This window comes from Myodes glareolus, chromosome 3 (genome assembly GCF_982192425.1).
Source record: "Myodes glareolus chromosome 3, mMyoGla1.1, whole genome shotgun sequence".
NCBI classification, from domain to species: domain Eukaryota; kingdom Metazoa; phylum Chordata; class Mammalia; order Rodentia; family Cricetidae; genus Myodes; species Myodes glareolus.
Genome location: NC_142028.1, coordinates 65849890 through 65872925, shown reverse-complemented (window position 1 = coordinate 65872925; position 23036 = coordinate 65849890). Strand labels below are relative to the sequence as shown.

The 23036-nt window shown below is 51.5% G+C and overlaps 1 protein-coding gene across 2 annotated transcripts in view; it reads left to right on the top strand.

The window, feature by feature from the left end:
* Positions 1–1029: 1029 nt before the first annotated feature.
* Phc2 (polyhomeotic homolog 2) overlaps positions 1030–23036 on the top strand; it is a 54843-nt gene continuing 32836 nt past the window's right edge. The window contains exons 1-8 of one of the 2 annotated variants that reach the window (XM_085686614.2): positions 1030–1246; positions 3820–3981; positions 5231–5308; positions 5729–5893; positions 7414–7500; positions 8472–8799; positions 21175–21578; positions 21833–21998. In XM_085686614.2, the coding sequence (XP_085542740.1) occupies positions 1073–1246; positions 3820–3981; positions 5231–5308; positions 5729–5893; positions 7414–7500; positions 8472–8799; positions 21175–21578; positions 21833–21998 (1564 nt within the window). In that variant the 5' untranslated portion in view covers positions 1030–1072. The remainder of the gene's footprint in view (positions 1247–3819; positions 3982–5230; positions 5309–5728; positions 5894–7413; positions 7501–8471; positions 8800–21174; positions 21579–21832; positions 21999–23036) is intronic. The other variant, XM_085686615.2, reaches the window with a different exon arrangement.

The window sequence follows — 23036 nt, the reverse complement described above, 5'->3', positions numbered from 1 at the left end:
CACCTCCGATTTGTCCCTTCTCTCAGTCTGTTCTCTAGAGGGTTTTCATCCCACTTTTCACTGCCTGGGCTGTGTGTATCTGGTGTCAGTTCTGGTGTTCAGTTTATCAATCCCAAAGACAAAGAGGTTGGTGGGTGTGGGGTGGACCCTACCACAGAGAACACACCAGAAATCCTCCCCGACTCCTAGTTTTATCTTTTTTGGCAGATGGCACATGTCCTAGGCTTTAGACCAGACACACCCAAATTCAAAATCCCCTAAAGGACCCAGCCTGGCCCTCTTCTTCTGGGTGCCAGTGTGACTCGAAGCCTCAGTTCAGAGCCAGACAAGGGCTGCATGCACAGAAACCCAGCACTGAGAAGGTGGAGACAGGAGGATTGCAAGTTTGAGACCAGCAGGAGGCTGCCTGTAGAGAGTCTATCTCTAAAAGTCAAACCAAAATAAAACAAAACCCTGAGTTCATTAGTGGCCATGGTAGTCACTTGGAAAGCTGGTGTGTGTCTGGCCAGACTCGCTTCCTTATCCTCAGGCTGCCCACCAGATGTCTGAGTCCCTTACACAAATGCATGTACTTACATAATCCTCCCATGTGTTTGATTTTTTAATATTTATTTATTTATTATGTATACAATAATCTGTCTGTGTGTATGCCTCATTACAGATGGTTGTGGACCACCATGTGGTTGCTGGGAATTGAACTCAGGACCTTTGAAAGAGCAGGCAATGCTCTTAAACACTGAGCCAACTCTCCAGCCCCATCCCATGTGTTTTAAATAAGCTCTAGATGTCTTCTACAACCTAACAAGATAGAAATTCTAAGTAGGCTCACTGCTTTATTTGGAGACTAACAAGAAAAGGGCTCATGTGTTTCATTCAGACAGTTTTTTTCCCAAGTGTTTTCCATCCAAGGTGACTGAAGTCACAGATTCAGAAGCCTGGGGCACGGCGGGCCAGAAGCTTGTGCATGTGTGACCAGCATTTGCTAACTTCCCATTCCCTTCCCTTCCCTTCCTCCCTAGCGTCCACCTGCTCTTCTGCCACCTGAGCACCCTGACTCTGCCCCTCATAGACCATGGAGAATGAGCTGTCAGTCCCCCACACATCCAGTCGTGCCGGTGTCAACAGCAACGCCGGCGGGACCAGTAGTAGCAGTGGCTGCAGCAGCAGCAGCAGCGGTGGCAGTGGCCGCCCCCCTGCACCCCAGATTTCTGTGTACAGTGGTATTCCTGATCGGCAGACTGTGCAGGTAAAATCCTAATTAGCCTGGGATTATGTCCCTTCGTCGACAAGGCTGCCCAGAAGGAGTGCTGGCATGGTCTGGTGGGATAGCCAGGATAGTTCCAGAATGGGCAGAAAGTAGATGCAGACTTGTGCATGATGAAAAGGGGGGATGTGATGTTAGATGGGTCTAACACAGGAAGCCGAGAGAGAACTTAGAAGAGCCTGTCTCCCCGAGGGGTGCTGAGGGTGTTGTCTGTGGAGAACAGGAGTGTAAAGGCATTAAGGGAAGACAAGTGACTGCGAGCCACTCAGCCAAAAGCTAGGCTGGCCGTCTAAGTGGCCATTGCTCCCTAAAGGACAAATGTGAGGGGCTGCTACGTTGACTCAAACACGGAGGCCTGAGCTTGGGTCCCCAGCACCCACTTTAAGGAAACTCTGTAGCGCCAGTGTTTCTGGGGGGATGGAGACAGGTGGATCCTTGGAGCTCATTGATCAGCTACCTAGCCTAACCAGTGAGCTCCAGAAGTGAGGGACCCTGACTCAGAAGGGGAGTCAGGGAGTTGGGAGTGATCCAGGATGCCACCTGACATTGACCTCAAGTCTCCACATACACACACACACACACACACACAGACACCACATGTACACAATACACACACTTACACAGACACAAACACACACTCATACATACACACATGTGCACCTGCACACACACGTGCACCTGCACACACACACTACAGAACACATGCACACACCCATACACAATACACATAAACAACGCATGCACATACACACACATGCACCTGCACACACACACAATACACATGCACCTATACACAATACACACACACTCGCATATACACAACACATGCACAGCACACACATACACAGCACACACACAATACTCATACACACATATACATATGCACACACACACACACACACTTGAGATTTTCAAAGACAGGTGGTCCCAGACAATCTTTAGTCTTTGAGGCTCTATCACCTCTTTCCTGAAGTTTTCCAAGTGCTGTTTGTGAGACCCACCAGGAAACTAGACACAGTCCCAAAATGCGAATGTGATCATGTATGCCACCTGTTAGTCACGTGCCTGGCACTAGCATACATATCAATCTTTGTTGTTATTTTGAGAGAGGTTCTCACTCTGTATCCCGGACTGTCCTGGAACTCACTGTTCAGCCCAGGCTGGCCTAGAATTCCTACTGCCTGAGCCTCTCAAAGCTGGGATTACAGGCACGAACCACCACGGCTGACCACATATATCTTCATATAAGAATGGCTGTAGTTAGGCACAGGGTCACACTTGACAAAACGAAGTCTCAGAGGATGTAGAGACCACCGTGATGGGGGAAGAACCTAACTCTCCAGAAACCTAGCGCAGGTAGCCTTTGCCCTTCGGTGTTAGTCACGACAATTTCTATTCGGGCATCCTTGCAGCTAGGGCAGAGTAGAGAAACCACTACTGAGAAATATTTACTTTAAGTAATTCTGCTGTTACAGTTTGAATAAACTAGACAAGCGACCTTACATTGCGTTGGTCTTAGGTCCAGAAGGGTGAGTGTGGGAGAAGCCACAGCAGAAAGCGGGAGTCTGGGGCTTCTGTTATTCACCAGGCCACACTCCAGACTGTCCCCTCTCCCAATTGTCTCTGCTTCACACTTAATCAAGCTGCATTTCCTGTCCCCACCCCTGTCCCCATCCCAGCCTCTTCCCCTGCCCTCCAAACCTGAGTCTTTAGCTCTAATTTTTAACATTTGGATCAAATGTGTCCCCCTCCTGTCACTCACCAGAACTCTGGCAAAAGGCTGTTGGGGTTTCTGCTCTGATGGGTCTCTGCATTCAGCACCCATGCAGAACCACTGGGGTTCCTCCTGACCTCAATTAAAGTCACCCTTGGTGAGGAGGAGCCAGAGTCTCACCTACTGCAGTGGGAAGCAGGCCTAGTGAGGAGTAAGAACAGAGTGAATCTGAGGACAACGGGTTCAAAAGGACGGAGTGCATATAGCAGGGTCTCGGAGCAGGGTGCACCGAAGCAGAGGGGAGTGGGGAAATGTGCACATCAGAGCACAGGGTTCTGGGGATCTGTGACATCCGCCTGCTAGAGCAGAACCCTCAAATCCAAGCCAAGAGCCCTGGAGCCACGTCAGAGAGATCCTCACCAGAAACCCTCTACCAGTCTCTGCTGGTCAGGGGCAACCCTAGGACCAGAGATTGGGGGAGCGGAGATAGGACCCATGCAGGCCTCCCATGAAAGAGATGGCCAAGAAGGGAGAAAAATATCTCTGAGTATTTTTAGTCCTGGGGATGGCATGGGAGGCTGTGTTTCCTGCCAAGCAGGCTAAGCAGTGGGGTACTGGCAGCTGGGCAAAGCACCCCGGCAGGCAGGAGCTGGAGACAGGTGTCCAACAGATGAGACAGGGAGATGTAAAACTCTGAGAATGGTTCTGTCCCGCCTGGGGAGTGATGTGGGGTCCTTCTCTGGGCAGCTGGGGTTGAGGAGGTGTGACTACAGAGAGGATGAATGCATTGTGTGGCCATTTGACACGCCTGTCGTGCCCCTCCCCATCCCACACTTCTCAGGTGATCCAGCAGGCCCTGCACAGGCAGCCCAGTACGGCTGCACAGTACCTGCAGCAGATGTACGCTGCACAACAGCAGCACCTCATGCTGCAGACGGCGGCCTTGCAGCAGCAGCACCACCTCAGCAGTGCGCAGCTCCAGAGCCTGGCAGCAGTGCAGCAGGTGAGTGACGGGGCAACCCTGGTGCCCAGGCTGCTTTGGAAACTAGATGGGAGTTATATGAGAGAAAGCACTTCATATCTCCCTGCCTCCCCCGTTCCTCTCAGGGTCCTCACAAAGCCCCCAGGAAGCAGGTATTGTCCCCATGTGTCCTTTAGCAGGTGAGAAACAGACACCGAGGCCTATTGCTGGCGAGTGGAACAGGGACTTCTCACCAGGAAGTGCTGGGTGAGCCCATTCAGTGACTTATCCAGCAAGCCTGCCTAGCTGCTGATGCTCTCCTTCCACCGAGGGAGACATGCGTGCATTCATTCCTTCACCTGACACAGTGGGTTTTCTGCACCTTTTGTGTGCAACGTTAATGTCAGGCAAGGGTGCCGTGAACCCTTGTGTAAGAAAGCAAGCCCTTTGTCTGTGCTGCAAAGAGAGTGGCCTGCAGCAGGACGGGAGGCTGCCCCTCCATCAGACGGGGAGGGAAGCTCTCTCTGCTGAAGTAACACTGCAGGTGACACTTCTGTCCTGGAAGCAGTTGGCCAGAGGAGAGGGACAGGTTGTGTGCACGAGTGTGCAAAACTCTCACTTGGTGCCATGGACCTCATGAGATGGAGTGTGTGGGATGGAGAGAGAGAGAGAGCTGGAGTTGGTTGCTGGGCACTGGTGATAGCCAACTATCAGGGTGCCAGAGCTCTCAATGGCTCCTCCCGGTATATTTGGTTGTAACTGTTCGTTTATGAGAGAAGAGGTCAGGACCATGCTGAAGGCCATGTAAATGAGGGAAAAGGGGTTAGGACCATGCCCAAGGCCATGTGGATGAGGAAAAGGGAGTTAAGACCATGCCTAAGGCCATGTGGATGAGGGGTTAGGACCATGCCTAAGGCCATGTAAATGAGGGGAAAGGGGTCAAGACCATGCCTAAGGCCATGTGGATGATGAAAAAGGAGTTTGGATCATGCCTAAAACCATGTGGATGAGGAAAAAGGGGTTAGGACCATGCCTAAGGCTATGTGGATGAGGGGTTAGGACCATGCCCAAGGCCATGTGGATAAGTAAAAAGGGGTTAGGACCATGCCTAAGGCCATGTGGATGAGAAAAAAGGAGTTGGGACCATGCCCAAGCCCATGTGGATAAGTAAAAAGGGGTTAGGCCCTAGGGGCTGCTCCCTTGACCACTATCCACAGCATTTCCTGGAAAATAAGGGCCCATGAACGACTGAGGTAGAAGACACTAGTGACCAGAATTTGTTCTTTTCCAGGCAAGCCTGGTGGCCAGCAGACAAGGAAGCACTTCCGGCAGCAGTGTGTCCTCACAGGCTCCCACCCAATCTCCTTCAGTGAGTAGGGCATGAGAATGGCAGGCAGAGTCCACACCCATAGCCTGGCTCCTGCCTAAGATGCTCCCTGCTCCTGGATCTAGTTGAGGGGAATCCTTAGCCATGCAGGGTCACAGCTGGAATCTGTTGTTCTTGTCAGGAAAAAAAAAATCACGCGCTTTTTGTGGCTCTGATATTAGCACCCCATGATCTTCCTGATGTCCAGGCTCTGTTGCTAACTCTGTGCTTGCACCATAGGGTCCTCCCTGTAGCTGTGCATCTCAGCCAACTGTGGGCAGAGTCAGAGGAACAGAGCCAGAAGTCAGAGCTGGTCCTGAAGGGTGCAGCATAGGTCATAGAACAGAAGAGGGAGGCAAGAAATAGAGGGGACACCATTGCCCCAGGCCTCCTATTTCCTAATGTACACGTCTTTCTCATCAGCTCAACCTGGCGGCATCGCCTGCCACGGCCCAGCTCATCAACCGGGCGCAGAGTGTCAATTCAGCCACAGCCTCGGGCCTCGCCCAGCAGGCCGTGCTCCTAGGCAACACATCCGCTCCTGCCCTGACTGCCAGCCAAGCACAGATGTACCTCAGAGCTCAGATGGTGAGCATGCGCAGCCTGGGTGTGCTCCCGGGCGGCGGGACACGGTCGGGAAAGCGGGGAGCTGGGAGATTAGAGACGGGAGCAGAGAACTCTGGGAACCAGGAGCACGAGGAAGGGGACGGAAGAAGCCCAAAGGCTAAGTGGGAAGCCATAGGGCTCAGGAAGGGTCAGATCCAAGATGGAGCCAGAAAAAGTAACCCATGGTGCCTCGCTTCCCTCCTCTTCTCAGAACTAATTAGGTAGACGGTGCAGGATGCGTGCCCAGATGCGTGCCTGGAACGCAAGGATGAGGAGACACAGGTGCTAGCTGAGCTGCTCCACAGAGGTGGGCTGTCTCCCATGACAGTCCTCTAACTTGGGGCCTCTCAGCTTGCCCCATTCTAGTTAGGGCCAAGTGAGCTTATTTGTGCAGAACATACCAGGGCTGGCACGGGCATGCCTGGAATCGCCTTCGTACCTGCTCCTAAGGAGTCCTTAGGTCTGACAACGGCAGACTGAGAAGCAACCACATAACCAGGGTGGGCTCTGATTGACAAGTCCTAGCTCAGGCTCCCCATGCCAAAGAGTGAGTTCTGGACTCATCATTCTGAAGACAGTGCGGCCCCACCCTGCCTTTGCTGTTCTGGCCTGAGCATCACGCTTGGAGCTATTCCGGTCTTGTTGCCACGCATTTCTTCCTGGTCTCGAGCCTGGCGCTGCAGGCACTTTCCCCTCGCCAGGCAACGCCTCCAACAGCAGCCGATGGACTTCCGTGTCCCCAGCCAACTGGCAGCCACACTTGACTTTACTCAGTGCCCCACTGGGGTCCTGATGCCCATCTGCTGTCCCCTAAGCACAGAATACACACACAGGGAGTGAGCCAGGAGATGTCCCCCATTGAGCTGAAGGGAAGGTTCCCTGCCCAGACACCAGCTTATCCACATGCATGCAGAGGCAGCCACACCAAGGTCAAGGTGCCAGCCAGTGATGGCTCATCACCTGCACCCCTCCAGAAGAGGTGCAGTCACCATAGCTCCAGGCCTCCTCCCTCCCCTGCCGTTGTGGCTTCTAGACTCCCCTCCCCACCCCCGCTGAATCAAAAAAATTTGACTAGAAAGTGACCACTACACATACCTGATTTGATTCTTGTTCTGACCCCAGAGTCAGAGGTAGCTTAGACCTGCGAAATGGGCCTGTGGCAGCTGCCCACGTTCCTACTCACCAGGATGTTGAGGAGACGGTGACTTGAGGGTCCTCACAGAGGGCTCTTGCACCCTATCCCCTCACTGTCTGACTTGGTTCGTCACATCCCAAGGCTTTAAAGATGTCCAGTTTCCCTGGGCTTCCTGCCTTTTCCTGGCTTCGTGCCCTGCTTGCCTAGCTGCCTTCACATCTGTTCCCTGGCTAAGCTACCCTGCCCTGTGGCTGAGCCCACGCTGGGCAGGTAAACGGCGCCTCGCTTCCTGTGATTCCAGGCCCAGCCAGGTAACTTGGTGCAGGTAGCTAGGAGCCTAGGCCGCACTGTTCCTTTGTCCCCTCAGCTCATCTTCACGCCCACGGCCACCGTCGCTACTGTACAGCCTGAGCTCGGCACTGGCTCCCCCGCTCGGCCCCCTACCCCTGCCCAGGTGAGGATCCCGGACTTGCGGAAGGGAAGGCGGGTGGGCAGATCTTAGGGGGGTAGGAGGTTGGCTGGGAGTGGTGGGACTCTTCTAGGAAGTAGATTTAAAAACAAAACGAAACTTGGACTCACTCTTCAGTTCCCTTTCAGCTGGCCTCAGCGCCTCTTGACTTGGCCTTGGCCACTCTGAATAAATACAGTTAGACAGCAGAGGGCACTGTGCTGAGGCGGTCAGGTGGGGATTGGGAGCAGGGGCACGCTGAGAGGAACGGGATGGGTCCTGACCTCCTGCCTTCTGCTGCAGCACATGGCTGCTATTGTGTGTAGAAGCCTGTGGGAGCTGAGAACACGGCTCTTACTCTGTCTCTCCACCCCATCTTCAGAATGGGGACTCGAGCTCAAGGGTTGGAGAAGCTAGGTTATGAGTCCTGCACTGCCTCCCTATGTCCAGCAGAGGGCACCAAGGACTGGACTGAATAAATATTCAGCTGTCTTGGAAACGCCTGGCATTAACCTGGTTGTGAGGACAAGCTGGTCCTTTGCTTGCCTGCCGTTTTTGTCCTGGCTTTTTCCGTATCATGCCTCACCTTAGTAGTGTGCAGTCAATTCTGACAGAATCGGGAGGAGGGACAGTACCAGCAGGAGTGATGTTGGCCTCCGAGCCCCTGTCCCCACCCCTACCCCCCCACCCCCGCCGCAGCAGGGCAGAATTCAGTTCTGATCACTAGCCATACTTCCTGTATTCTTTATAAACTCCACCTGCTCCTGGTTCCTCCTTCAACCCCTCACTACCCCCAGACCCCTGTGTGCTTCCCTGTCTGCTGTGTTTTTCTGTCTCTGTCTCTCTCTTGGTCTCTCATTTTACAACTCCCTTTGGTGTTTGACTAGTCCTGGATCCACCCTAACTTCCTCTTGCTTGTGTGTTGGTATTGCTCCTGCCTGTATTCTCTGGACTCTCACAGGCCCCTCTTTTTTCAGGTACAGAACCTGACCCTACGAACACAGCAGACACCAGCGGCAGCAGCCTCCGGCCCTACCCCCACCCAGCCTGTTCTGCCCAGCTTGGCCCTGAAACCCACAGCCAGCAGTAGCCAGTCTCTACCTGCCCCACCACAGGGCAGGAGCACGGCTCAGGGTTCCCCTGCAGGTGCCAAGCCTGGTATAGCTGACAATGTGACGGAGCCACTCAGGAAAGGAGATGGCAGCAGCGTGCCCAGTGGCAGCAGCGTGCCCGGGAACATAGACGGCCGGCCTGGGCTCGGCCGGACAGTTCCTGCTGTGGCTTCTCACCCCCTCATTGCACCAGGTAAGGCCCCAGGAAGATGAAATCTGGGTTGTGGATCAAGAGGACCTTCTAAACCTTCCTTCCCATGTGTGCATTAGGACACCAGCCTCTCCCCTGTCCTCTCCCAATCCTGGGGCGTTTGCCAACTCCAGGCTCCATTTGTGCTGAGTCTGACTTTAAGGAATGAAACCACATCATTAAGGAGAAGCCAGCCCTTCTTCTTGGTGACCCAGCCCCAGCTCTGGGAGCCAGTAGCAGTCTTAGCCCTGACTGGGTGGGGATTGGGAGTTGGACTATTTTAAGATCCCCAAAATTAGTGAAAGGGACATGGTTGGCCAGAACTTGTGAGAGCCCCATGGGCAGAGGGGACACAGGAAGCTGACTTTCTCATCCTTCAGCAGACCTCAGCTAACTAACGTGTGGCAGGCATGCCCCCTCTTCTGAGTGTGCCGAGGCCACAGAGGTCAGGGAGGGTGGCACCGTGGCCGGTTCTGGGTCTAAGCTCTGAGCCCTGTGGGAGTGTTGGGGATACCTTGCCTGGAGGAAAGGACTGGGAAAAGCTTGCCTCTCACTTGAGAGTAAATCTAGAAGACTGAAAAACAGATGAGCTGATTGTTTGTGTAGCACTCTGCAAGTGGGAAGGAATCCGTGGGCTCAGGCTAGCCTCCTTCCCTGCCCACTGAACCTCCCGGCACTGACTGTTATAGTCAGTCTTTATGAGAAAATCCACCCAGAACCTGAGCAGACTTTCCAGTCTAAGGAACAGGAGCAAACTATCCGACCACAGGAACAAATATAGCAGGGACCACACCACTTGGATTAAAGACAGTCCTTGTGGTCAGCTCCTTGAGAAAGCCACTGTCCCTCGTCCTCACCCACACCACTTAGACTTCAATAGAATCCACTTGGCCTTTGAGTTTTTCATGAGAATGTGTCACTAGATTAAAACCAAGGTGGGAAGGACCGGGGTGTCACTTGGTGGTACAACACTTATCTAGAATATGTGAGACCCTGGCTTTGATCCCCACTGTCACCAAAAAGGGAAGAAAAAAAAATAGGTCAAAGTATGATTTCTTACATAAGAGAACACAGTTAAAAGGAGGGAGGCAGATCCACAAGCAAATCCATTCAGGTTTTTAATCCACTGTAGGTGCGGATGCCACCTGGATGGGGCTGAGGTGCTGTCGCTCAGGCAAAGCAGCACCTGAGTCTTTTTATGTAAGCCCAGGCCAGCCTGGAACATTTGATCTTACTGTAACCCACGAGTACTGGGTTACAGGTCTGCGCCAGCACGCCCCACTGGCACCTGGGTCTTGAAGCGTGAGTCACAGTAGCCCAGCGGATCAAGTAGGAATGGGCATCCTAGGCGGGCAGAAGGAAGCTCGGGCCAACCACAGCAGCACCAGTCATTTCTTCACCTTTGGAGACTTGAGAAGTCACCCGGGACAAAGGACCTTGCTTAGGTCCTGGCTGAGCTGAGGAGGCCACCCCTGCAGGGGTCCGAGGTTCCCAGTCTTCCTCCCGGCTGGTACTGCCTTTTCCCACACCGCCCCAGTCTTGTTATTTGATAGAAAAAGAAACTGAGATTCTGATGGGGCCAGACTAGGGGGAGCCACATATGTTGAGAACATTAGGGTGGAACTAGGGCCCCAAAGCTCCTCCTAAAAGTATTTTTTTTTTAAAAGAAAGCCAAGTGGATACCTTTTGGCGGGCCCTGCCAAGGTATGCCACTAAGCAAACACACCACACACAACAGAGTTAGGGCAAGAGGCGTTTTGGGGGAGGGCTGGAGCGAAAGGCAGTGTCAGAGCAGGGACATGAGCGAGGCAGGCAGACGGACAGACAGAAAGGCAAGAGAAAGGAGAGCAGCGAGAGAGCGGGCTGTGCCTGGCAGACACTTTGAAGGGGCGCACAAGGTGCAGAGCAGCTGACAGGTGATGACGTGCCCGCCTCGGCAGCTGAGGCAGGCTACTTCTGCGGCGGGAACGAACACCTCCTCCCTCCTCTTTTGAATTTCAACTACATTTTAAAATAATTCTTACTGAAAAGTTTTTTCATACAATATATTGATCATCTCTCCCCCTCCCCAAATTGCTCCCAGATCCTCCCCACCCACCTCCAACCCACCCAACTTCTCTCTCCCTCTCAAAAAAAACAAACAAGAAAATCCAAGCAAACAAAACCAAAAGCAAAACAAGAAACACATGTCAAAAACGGAAATCAAAATATATACGCTAAAGACCAATAAGACAAAAATCAATGCCCAATCAAAGCAAAATGAGATAAAAATTCTACAAAAATACCATTGACTTTGTTTTGTGTTGGCCAACAACTCTGGGGCATGGGACCTATCCTAAAGAGTGGTTACTATACCCAGTGAAACTCCACTGGGAAAAACTGGTGCTTCCTTTGCTCTCAGGTCTAGTTGCTTCTTGGTTAGGGGTGGGAACCCAGGTCATTTTCCCCTCTGCTCACTAGGAGCCTGCCTGGCTTGAACCTTTGCATGTTACCACATGTGCAGGCCTCTGCATGTTACCACAGTCTCTGTGAGTTCATCCACAGCAGCTCTGTTGTGTCTAGAAGACACTGTTTCCTTGGAGCTACCCATCACCTCTGGCTCTAACAATCTTTCTGCCTCCTTTCCCAAAAGGATCCCTGAGCCTTGAGGGGAGGAAGAGTCAAAGCCCCCCTTCTAAGTTCCAGAGCTGGAGCGATGTCCGAACCCAGGACCTTGGGAATCCCATTCCTGCCCAGGCCAAGTGTAGCTTCTCCTTAAATTGAAACCAGCCCCAAATTCTAAGGGTTGTTCGAAACAAGGAAGTTCTTGAGCATCTCTGGAGGCTGCTGGCATCTCTGGGATCTCTAGGAAGTTGGACAGAGAGAGAGGACAGATCCTCCGGGCCATCTGTCCTGTGGTGGAGAACATGACAGGCAGTTTGGGCATGCCACTTCTCTCTACCTTTAAGAGAGCCCTTTCTCAGTACTGGAGGTGGGAAAGCTGAGGCCCAGGGAGGTTTCCCCAAAAGCTTACTCTGTATAGCCCTCGAAGTCACTCAGGGGTTCAGCGTGGGTTGGCTCCCACTCCACAGCCACTGTCCTCAGCTCCACGCAAGTCATCAAGTGCCACCCTGGGTTCTTCCCATGATTTGGTGCCTCCTTGCCTTTCTCTACCCAGTGCTAAGCTCAGAGCCCGTGGGTTCTAAGACTGGGGTCCGTAGAGCCAAAGTGGCCAGCTCTCTGTTCTTGAGACCTGGACAGGTAAAGGACAGGGAATGACAGGCTTTGTGGGTCAGAGGCCTGGGTGTGATGGAGCCTGACAGTGTGGGCTGTGGTGCCGAGCAGAGACCAGTGGCCCCACAGAACTTTCCGTGGAGCAGCTGTGCGCTGAGGGACACAAAGACCCTGTCCCCAGAGACACAGATCAGTGGGCTTGGCATTGTTCCTGCCTCCCACTGTCTGGCTCATTCTTCCTTTCTCTCCCGCCCCCTCCCCTCCACAAGCCTCTCCACCCTCGACTCCCACCTCCCAAAAGGAAGGCAGCTGGGGGAGGCTTAGGAGCCACTGGGCCTCTCTGGGCCTGTGGAACAAAAAGACTGAAATAATTCTTTCAACCTGATGGGGGGTGGGGGACAGAGCAGAGCGGCACCTGTCAGACTACACAGTTCCTCAGGCAGAGGTGACTGCTGGCCTTCTGCCCAGCCAACCCACTGTGCAGCCATGAGGAAGGGGCAAATGAGGGAGAGCCGAGCAGGCATGCTTGTGCTTGTGAGGGAGCCCTGTACACTGGAGGGGGGAGAGCGCTGCAAGCAGTCTGTTTTGTTACACCGGAGCACTTTTTTATAGCTGGCTGGCTAGCTGCCCCAGGAGGAAGGTAGGCAGTGGAGACTTGGGGGGGGGGGCAGAATAGCAAAGAGGAATGTATCTTCCCTGGGGGTGTTTCCTCCAGAGAGGCAAGCCCTCCTGCCCCAGCTGGGACTGCTCCCACTGACAGCTGTTTGGGGGCAAAGCCCCTCCCCCATGGCAAGCTCCCTGCTGTTCCTGCTCCTGTCACCTTGGCAACCAGCTTCTTTAGGCTGTGCAAATAGAAAAGGTCCCTTATGCCCTGAAAGAGGGTGGATGGGGGAGGGGAGGCAGGGCAGGAGAGCAGAGCCTAAGATGTTGGGCCTTGGAAGGGAAGGCAAAGGGTCTGGCCTTGCCCTTCTTAGGGCTGGGAGGACCGGAGCATGGAGGGCAGAAGGGTCCCAGGGGCCCAGACCCTGGGGCAGCCAATACCTAAAGCAGCCTGGCCACCGCTCTAGCTAGGAGGCTTGGTCCCTTGAGTCCTCATTCTAGATAACAAACTCGGGGCTCTAGGTAACTCTCAGGCCCAGATGTGAGGAGGACGCTGCAGGCAAAGAGAGGTGTGCGGTTATAAAAGGGAATTGTTGGTCTCTGCGGATCCTGCATCCCTTTCGATTGGTTGGTCGTAGCTCCAGATGCCAGGCCTTTGTTCAGTCCCCTCAGCCCACCTCAGGCCTTGGCTCAGAGAAGGAGTCTTCTGATGGGCAGGCCTGCCACAGAACTGTTTTATCGCAGAGGGAGATTTCCATCTGTGGTAGGCTGGACATAGTGACGCTTGTGAGTTCAAGGATTCTTGGGTCCTGTATTTCCCTCCCAAAGCAGCCGCCGAATTACATGGTCACATTGTCACTGAAAGAACACAGTAGCCAGCTAAGGGAGTAGGTGGACCTTCTGTGCCGCTGCAGACCCAAATGCCGGTGATTTGGATGTTAAAATCTTAGAACTGGCCTTGGAAGTTCTTTCAGCTGCCCACTATAGGACCAAATTTAGATTGTGAACTCTTTCCTTGGGCTCAAGGGAAAATCCAGAACACATCTGTTAGCAGTGTGTGTGGGGTTCACTTTGCTTAACACCCTTCACTGCATGGGTGGGCGTGAATGTGTACATACACAAGTGCCTGCATATGTGTGTACATCTGGGTGTCTGTGTGCTGAGAGAGAGAACCAATCGCACACGTACGTGTCTCCTTTCACCCCAATGATGAGGATCCCATTCCACAAACGAAGAGGACGTGGATCCTGCTGAATAATCAACAGCCACCCCCAAATCATTCTTCTCTGTCTCTTCAACTGTTCGGTTCAGCTCGAGAAATGTTCATTTGACACTTTTTGCATTCACCTCCATGCTAAACCATAGGAGTCACGGAGCTGAACAAGAACTGAAATTCTATGAGATGTTGTGACAGTCTGAGCTGTTTTGAAAGTGAAATTTTCAGGCATGGAACAGAAGAGTTGCTTCAGCCAGTACTGAGGGTTACCCCAGGCCAGAGTGACCCACACGGAGACAGCTCACCAGGGACATCTGTTGTCTCAGCCTCTGTACTACCCAGGTTGATACCCTCATTTTCTGGACTGACTTTCTGTTTTGCTCAAAGCCAGCTGACGGATGGCATGCTGCTCACAGTCTTTGCCTATATGCCGTTGTCTCCTTTCTCCTCAGATATCTTCACATTGTCTTTTCTTTCCTACCTGGCCATGTAGAAGCCCCATTCCATAGAAGGACTTACTATTCCACAGTAGGACCTACTATGTGGCATGCTAATGGGATAACTGTAACCATGGGACCTTTGAGACCCTGCCACACGACCCGCATACCAACTGCCGTGCTTACAATGCTTCTTATACTGACTGACTGCTACAGCCAAGCAAATACCCTCTTGTCTGTTATCCCCCACACAGCTCCTCTGTGACTGACTTGACCTGTATATCTGTAATGGACCTTTGCCACCTGCCCTCTCTATAGCACACTCTTTGCATCGTCCCTGTAGCGTCACTTTCAAAGTTCTCAACAGTCCATGCTGAGCACTCATAGACTTCTTGTGCTCACTTATGCCTGCTGACATGTCATTTGCTCAGCCTTGGCTTCTTGGGGCACCCTTTATATGCAAAAACCGTGCCTCATCTGTCAGTTTCAGAAGCCTCAGCCTTCTGCATGGGGAATGTCATTGGCGACTCCTCTCAGCTCTTGCTTATAAGATGAGAACCCTGCTCATAGGCTCATTGTTAGGAATAAATGAAATTAAAACTATAAAAAGCATTTGAGACATTCAAAGCGGTAGACAGACAACAGAGAATATTTAAGGACAGCTTCCATTTCCTAGCATCTACTATGCACCTGGCATCGAGAAGAAGAAAGAAAGAAAGAGAGAAAGAAAGAAAGAAAGAAAGAAAGAAAGAAAGAAAGAAAGAAAGAAAGAAGGAAGGTTATTTTTTGGTGTGGTTTAAATATAATACTCTATTTGATACTAATACCTACCCTATATGATATGTCTCAAAACTGGCAGAATAGAAAGTCAAGATCCAAAGAGGTTAAACAATTTGTCTATGATTTCATAGCTTATAGGTAACAGAGCCAAACTTTCATCCCGAATCTGACTCTAAAACTCATGCCGAGAGCCACCCTGCAGTGCATCTTCTGCCAAGGTTAGGTGAGGTAAAAATACCAGGTTTTCTTCTAATGCTCCGAGCTGTTTAGCCAGGCGACTTGTACCCAGGGCATTTGGTGGTTTCACCATATAGCTGCCAAAGAGGCCTGAGGACATGGGGTCCGCCAAAAGTGTCCCTTGGTGGCAAACCTGTTTTTCACCTGATTCCCTCTTGTGGGAGGGGGGTGGGGTGGGGGTGGATTTACCTTCCCTCTTCTCTCTCTGCAAACTGCTGCTGACCCAAGCCTGGAGGGAACAGAACACACTGCTGGGGATTCACACATTCCTTAAGGTCCATCTAAAAAGATGTCCTTGTCTGCTCCTGCAGAGAGGAGCTGTTCTGTGCTTTAGTCTTACTTGTTCCCTGAAAGCTGGGTCACACAGGCCTCTCAGGAGATGAGCAGTCATGCCGCCACAGTGAGCCCCATGCTGAGAGTGCCTGTCTTGGGGGGGGGGCCCTTCCCACAGATCCCCTGGATTTTGACTATACAGAGCTGCTTGCCGGTCTGTCTCCCCTCCCCCACTCCCAGAGTGCCTGGGTGTTGCCTGGCTAGGCCTCCCCAGAACTGATCCTCTTCCAAAGGCTGGATTGTGCTAATCCATCTTCTGGGAAGGTGCCTATGACCTTCCAAAGCTGAATCTTCACGCTCCTGTCCTTCATGTTCCGAACTTCTCTTCTGTCACGGCGTTTGCCAAGCTGCAGAGAGCTTCTGCCTGCCACCTTATCTGGTTCAGAGAGTGCCACTCCGCAAGTAGGTAGAGACAGTCGGCTTCCAGATATACCTCAAGCAGTACAACCTCAGTTTCTATTCATGTGTTCCCTCTAGGCCTCGGTCTGCAGCAGTTTGAGAAGGGAGGGGAAGAGAAGGAAATTGCCTGTATGAGACACCCAGGTATGAAAACAGGCTTTCCACCTAAGGGATACTTTTTGGTGAGCCCCATGAGGCACAGTGTTTTGAGGATTGCCTGGCAACCACCTCACAAGACTACCAACTGCTCTTTACTGAACTTCCAGTTTAGGGACTATGTGCTTGGTCTATAGCACTTGCTTGTTCAGTGAACAGATGTCGGAAGTTTCTGTTAAGTTTCTAAATCTTGAAATGCGGTGGTTAAGAAAAAGATACATCATCTTTCGCCCGTGAGCATCTTACCTTCATCACGTGATTTCACAATCTTAAGTTCTGGACATACAGAAAAGCGAGGCGCAGGTGCCAGTCTGCAGACGGGAGTGGGAAACTTCCTGGGTAGTGAATAGTTTCCTGCATGCTTGGAGCCTTGAGATCAACAGAAACCTGTCATTGACAGATCGTGGCAGTGGATGCAGCCTGGGGTGAGGGGACATGCCAGTGACTCCTCATAGGCTCCCTTCTGCCCAGGAGACCTTACCTCTCTTGTCAGTACCAACAAACTGGTTTGAAAGCTGTGGACTGACCTGGTTGGGTTGCAAGGAGGCGATGCAAGGACAGGAGAGAAGCCAGGAAGCGGAACATTGCCAGGGGTCTCTCCTCTGACCTGGCACCCGATCATCAGAGGCCCTACCAAGGCTTGCTATTTGGTCTTGTATGTCCCTGTACCCGCCACCAGCATCACCACGCCCCTGTGCCATGATAGAAAGGTCTAGCGAGACTTTCCAGAGCTGTGGTTGGTGTCTCATGGAACCAAGCAGTTGGGTTTCTCAGAAGCAATGGACTTCACAGAAGGTCCTTAGAAAGAAATTAAACAGGTTTGGAGATTTCTGCCTCTCACAAATGTGCAGCATCCTGGCTGCAGGAAGCAGGGCATGGTTTTTTCTGGTATCATGACTTCAGTGGCCCCATAATGAATTGGGATGGCCTTAAAGAGGGTAGGGAGGAACTGATCTTACTATGATTGGCAGCAGATAGTCTCTGAGTATCTATAAAGGTGTAGAATATCCTATTGGACTATGCAGAAGGTAAAAGAAACTCATTTTTTAAATTAAATGAAAACTTGTCTTTTCAGCTAACAGTAAAGTATGTCTTCAACTCAAAAAGCATTCAGTCTGGCAAGAAAGATAAGACAGATGTATATAAAAGTATTTCCCAAAATTCCGTGTCACCAAAGAGCCATGTGATTGAAAGTCGCACCTTTGTTGACTCTTAGAAGGAAACACTGTCATCCAGTTGACCTCACTTTACTCTGCATCCTTATTTGAAGATACTAAAGTGGGGGAAGGTGATCAATGTTGAAGAATCAATGAAATGCATATTTAAACAAGGCTGTGTTACCTCACAATGGATCTAACAGAAGAAGCGTCTGAGAAAGCACCAGTAGCTAAGGATTCTGGCAAAGAGAGAAAATGGGAGCCGAGCCTGATCCAAAGCCCCAAAACCAGAGGTCACTGAAGCAGAAGGAGCACATGCCAGCAAAAGAAAGCATTGCAGCTGGAGCCCCAAAGGCACATAGCGGCATGCCATTTATGGACAAGTGGGTCATTTAGGGTTACTGAAGGTTAGTCCAAGAAGTTAATGAGCAAGGACGGGACAGGTGCAGGGCTCCCAGGGAGAGCACACTGGTCTGACAGATTACACCTGTCACTCACAGTTTGGGCCTGGAGAGACCCAGTGTTGTGGGAGAAACAGGCCCTACAAATGGCGTCCTGTACTTGGTTGTCGTTCAGTCAGTCACATTACTGACTGAGCATCTGCTACATTCAAGTTATCTTAGAGGAAACAAGTGGGTTGCATAAACTCTGCCCACCACAGAGATGAGTGATTTACTAAAATAACTATGACATGGGCATTATGTTGAACCCTATTTTAAAGATGATGGCACAGAGATTCGGAGCTAACCAGTGTCACACATCTCATACATGGCAGAGCTGGCACCGAAATCCAAGTATCTGGGTGCTAGATCTCCCAGCGACCATTCGGCAGGCTGCTCCTCTGGTACACTGCAGAGCAGCCTCAGTGGCGGTCCAGAGCTAGGAAGAAGTCTGTACAGCTCAGAGGAGGATGGCTAGGGTTCAGTCGGTACCCAGATCAAAAGGTACCAGTGCCGCACAGGAAACAGCAGAGGCTGCTTGGTCGGATAAATAATCCCAAATGAAAAGTTGGTTTAGGCTACAAAGAGATATCGAATGCCAGAGATTTGGACAACTGGACAAAGGGGAGCCCTTGCGGCTTTGGAGTCAGGGGTTGTATCCGTGCACTGAAGAGATTCATTAGAACTCTGTCTGTAAGATGGATCGCAGCAGGAAGAGACCCGAATCAGAAAGATTAAGTAGAAAGTTCCTGCAATATGCTGAACAAAAGGATTTCTGACCCAGGATAACGCTGCAGTTAAACCATGGTCTTTGCATCTTCTTAACCCCGAAAGATTAATGATGCACACTCCCCCCAAATACCTTGCCTCCTTTGATCTGGGTGCTCACTCTCCCCTCTGAGCTTCCATCCCAGCCTGGGCAGATATGGCATCCTTTGTCCTGTGACAGTCACAGTTTCACGGGGGTGGGGGGGCACAGTTTGGAGGAAGGGTAGGCCAGAGGAGGATCACAGGACAGGGGCCAGGAGGCCACCAGGTTTCTTGGTGTGCTAGCCCTGTGACACACGGCTGCATCCATCAGCTCTCCAAGAGAAAGGGTTCTCCTTGGCTCCCATCTCTGCAGGTTCTAGTCCATGGCTGGTTGAACTTATTGCCTCAGGTCTGTGGTGAGGCAATAAATCATGATGGGAGCTCGGGCAAAATCACATCCACATCTCTCCTGCCCAGGAACTCACTGTGCTCTTTCTCTCCCAACTGCATTCTGTATGTCTTTTAGCATCAGAACCTTTTCCCCACTTCATCCTTGGTTTTCCAACCTCATAAATCCTGATTTTTTTTTATTTTGATTCATGTGACTATTCCTGTGTGGGTGTGGGTGTGGGTGTGAACCAGAGTTTGATATCAGCTGTCTTTCTCGTCACTCTTCACATTATATACTGAGACCGATTTTTCATTTGAACCCCAAGTTTGCCAGTTTGACTAACTATCTAGGCAGCTTGCTCTTGGAATCTCTTGACTCCACCTCCCAAGTGCTGGGAGCCGCCACACCCACCCCTCCCCTGACGTTTATGTGAGCACAAGGGGTCTGAACTCTGATTCTCATACTTGCACAGCAGGCAATTCCCCCACTGAGCCATCTTCCCAGCCACAATAAATCCTGAATTTTAAAACCACTTTCCTAACGGTTTCCACCACGATGTAGAGCTGGAAGGCCTGCTCTCCTAGACCAGACCTCTGCTGCACAGAAACACTGGGAGGAAAAGCCCTTGTCTCGGGTCTCACAGCAACAGATGGCAGATCATCATCCACTGATACCCTTAGCTTCCCAGACCTGGCCCGTCTCCAGCTCTCCCCCAGACAGCAGCCTCTGGAGTGACTCTGGCCAGCATCTTATCCACAGGTCATTCTAGCCACTGGAGCCTGATGGCCCCTCCGCACCTCTCAGGCTTCTTACCGAGAGTATTCAAGAATATTCTTTATGCCTGATGAGCAGTCCTTTCTGGTTGTTAGACTCTGGTCTATCCAATGAGAGAACGGGAGGCTGGGCTTAGCCTGGAGTCACAGACAGTTTATAATCCCCCAAATGCTTGCTGGCAGTGTCTGTGCAGGTTCCTCCAGCCCCTCAAGCCCCTTAAATCCAGTACATCCCCCTTAAATCCACACTGATCTCCAAGTTTCTTGGTTCATCACTCATCGTCATCCACAAGATCCTGCTGCGTCAGCCTTGTTAACTCTGTCCCTGGCCACAGCATCCGGTCCCTGAGGCCCTTTCTGCTTGCTCCTGGTGTCTCTCATTTCTGTTCTTTCTTTATTCCTGTTGGCAGTCTGCTTGGAATTCCATGTGGGGCTGTGATGACAGTTAAAAACTTGCATGAAGAGAGAAAATTAAAGAAAAAGCATACCTCCCCTAACTCAGTTTGAAACCCTTGGCGGTTTCTGAGTCTCAGGGTTCTTTGTAAATGATAACTTGAACCTGAAATCTGTTTATCCTTATGCGTTTGTATAAATTTGGCTGTGAGTGTCCAGCTGTGGCCCTCTATGTCTGCCTGGCATACCTACTCACTCAGCTCTCTGGCTGCGGGACTCGTTGTGGAAGGTGGCGTCTTCGTAGGACAGATTCAGCTGACCTGCTCCTATTCTGAGCTGGCCTGGATGCTTGCCAGGCAGAGGATTTACACTCTGAATTGGATTTCCTGGGTCATTGCTATCTATAAGGCAGAAGCTAAAAACACAACAGAGACTCCAAAAAAAAACAAAAAACAAAAAAACAAACAAACAAAAAAAAACAAACCCTTGGGGTAGGGTAGACAACTCAGTCAGTTAAATGCCATGCAAACATGAGGACCCGATTCTGGATTCCCAGCACCCATTAAAAAAAAAAAGGCAAGTTCTGGGGCTTGGAGACCCTGTCTCAAAAAATAGTAAGCTCTCCAACGATCAAGGAAGACACCTGGCATCAATTCTGCCTCACCACACAGACATACACACATGCACATGTACCTACATGTGCACATACTCACATCAGCACACACCCACACCAACACTTACCAGATGCCTACCTCAAAGAGCCAGCCTGGTTAAAAATGGGAGGAAGAAAACTGGCAGCGTATGGGAACTCCAGGTCAGGACAATAAACTGATTTGTTTATGATATGTACAGTTAGGTACTAGGCTGAGTTCTGTGTAAAAGCGCCATGGTAGTAAGGTGAGGGTCCTCACCTTGAAAAGGTCAAAAGCAAGAAGAGAGAGGTGTCCAGGCTTCCAGGCTCTGGCACTGACCAAGCCAGTCTCCATGCGAAGGAAAACAGAGAAGAAAGCAGGAAGCCCTGGGCTTGGGAAACTATCTGTGTGTGCAAGGGCCACGGCAGGTGAGGATGGCTGCGCTGTCTAACCTGGCTTTTCCTCCTGCAGCTTATGCTCAACTACAGCCCCACCAGCTCCTCCCGCAGCCATCATCAAAACACCCGCAGCCTCAGTTTGTGATCCAGCAGCAGCCGCAGCCGCAGCAGCTACAGCCACCACGGCCTGCGCCCCAAGTCCAGCCCCAACCCCAGCTTGCACCAGTCTCCCCAAGCCTGGCCTTACAGTCCAGCCCAGAAGACAATGCCATGCCTCTGGGCCCAGTTCCGCCTGCCCTGCCACTCCAGTGCCCTGCTGCCCATCTGCACAAGTCAGGAAGCAGTCAGCAATGCCACCTTCCCACACCAGACACTGGGTCTCAGAACGGACATCCTGAGAGTGTGGCCCATGTCCCTCAGCGAAGGTTCCAGCACACCTCAGCTGTGATCTTACAGTTACAGCCTGCTTCTCCAGTGGTAAGTAGGCTGATATCAGGGAACAGTGGGGAGACCATAACTCAAGCAGTCCTGTAGTTCTGACACAGGGGTAATTCAGACTAGGCTGACTGCTGAGATTGTCTCTGCACATCCCGAGATGAAAGGGCTCTCCCCGACTTAGGATAACTGATTCTTTACATCTTTGCCTGTTGCCCGAGCTCCACAGGAACCAGGGTAGTGTCCAAGATTGCAGAAGCGATTCAGGAAACTCATCTCTGCCCTGCCCCCAACAGCCCCAGCAGTGTGCTCCTGATGATTGGAAGGAAGTGGTGCCAGGGGAGAAGACTGTGCCCGTGACTCAGCCAGGCCCATCCCCACACCAGCAAGCCATCATCGCTGCCATGCCTGGTGGTCTGCCTGTACCCAAGAGTCCCAACATCCAGCAGTGCCCAGCTCACGGTATGAAGTGTTGCGGGGAGGGGGGACGGCAGCTTGCCCTGCCACTTCCTGGTTCCTTTCCCTTGGCATCTAGGAGGGGAGGTAAACTACCAGAAACATAACAAAGCAACACAGCATCTTTGTAGCTGGAGACAGGGGAAGTGAGGGCATAGGTCAGGGACAAAGAAAGATAGCCCAGAAGATAGAAAAGCAAGAGGATCAGAGCGGGGAAAGAGTCAGGTTCTGAAGCTCTTTTGCCATTGGTTTTGAATGCTGCATATATGTGGGCCAAGCTGCTGACAGAGAAAGGTGTCTGAGGGAGTTCTTGAGATTAATCATGGCCAGAGGACTGCAGTGTCTCCAAGAGAAGAGACATTTCTTCGAGGAGAGCCAGAAAGAGACTCGGAATGAGCTCAGCTTACTGAGAGCATCTTTTGAGAGAGCTGTGCTCATCCCTGGGGTCTCCATCTGTCTATCTGAGTGACAAGTAGACTTCCCATGACCTGGGCTTCAGGACACTCTGCCCTGGTGGGAGAGCCACAGTGGCACCTCCGCCCTCTGTAGTGATCCATTTGCTGGCCTTCTTCTCTGCCAGGCTGCACAGTGATCTTGGCCCAGATCTCAGAGCCATTCTGAGCCAAGAACTGTTGACAGCTCAGGGAGGCAGCTCCAACCACAATGCTAAGTGTGTGCTGAGAGTAGGGATGGGAGAAGCAAGAGGAAAAAACTCAGAAACTGGAGGAGATTTGAAAGGAGAAATATTTGGGAATACAAAAATATACAAGGTAGGAGAAGTTAAATAGTCTTATAAGGAGTGAGGGTTCGAGCAAGGAAAAGGAAAGCCAAAGAATATGGATAATGGACACTAGAAAATGGAAGACAGAAGGAGGTCATTGACTTCCTTTTCGTGGGCTCGCAAGGATGAGAGATTCCTGCAAAGTAGTCCTGGGTCTGCGGTGTGGCTCTGTGATGGAGCACTTGCCCAGTGTGTCTGAGACCCTGCATTCCATCCCAACTCTGCAGGAAAGGAGGTGGGAGGAGAGAAACAGCCCATTCCCT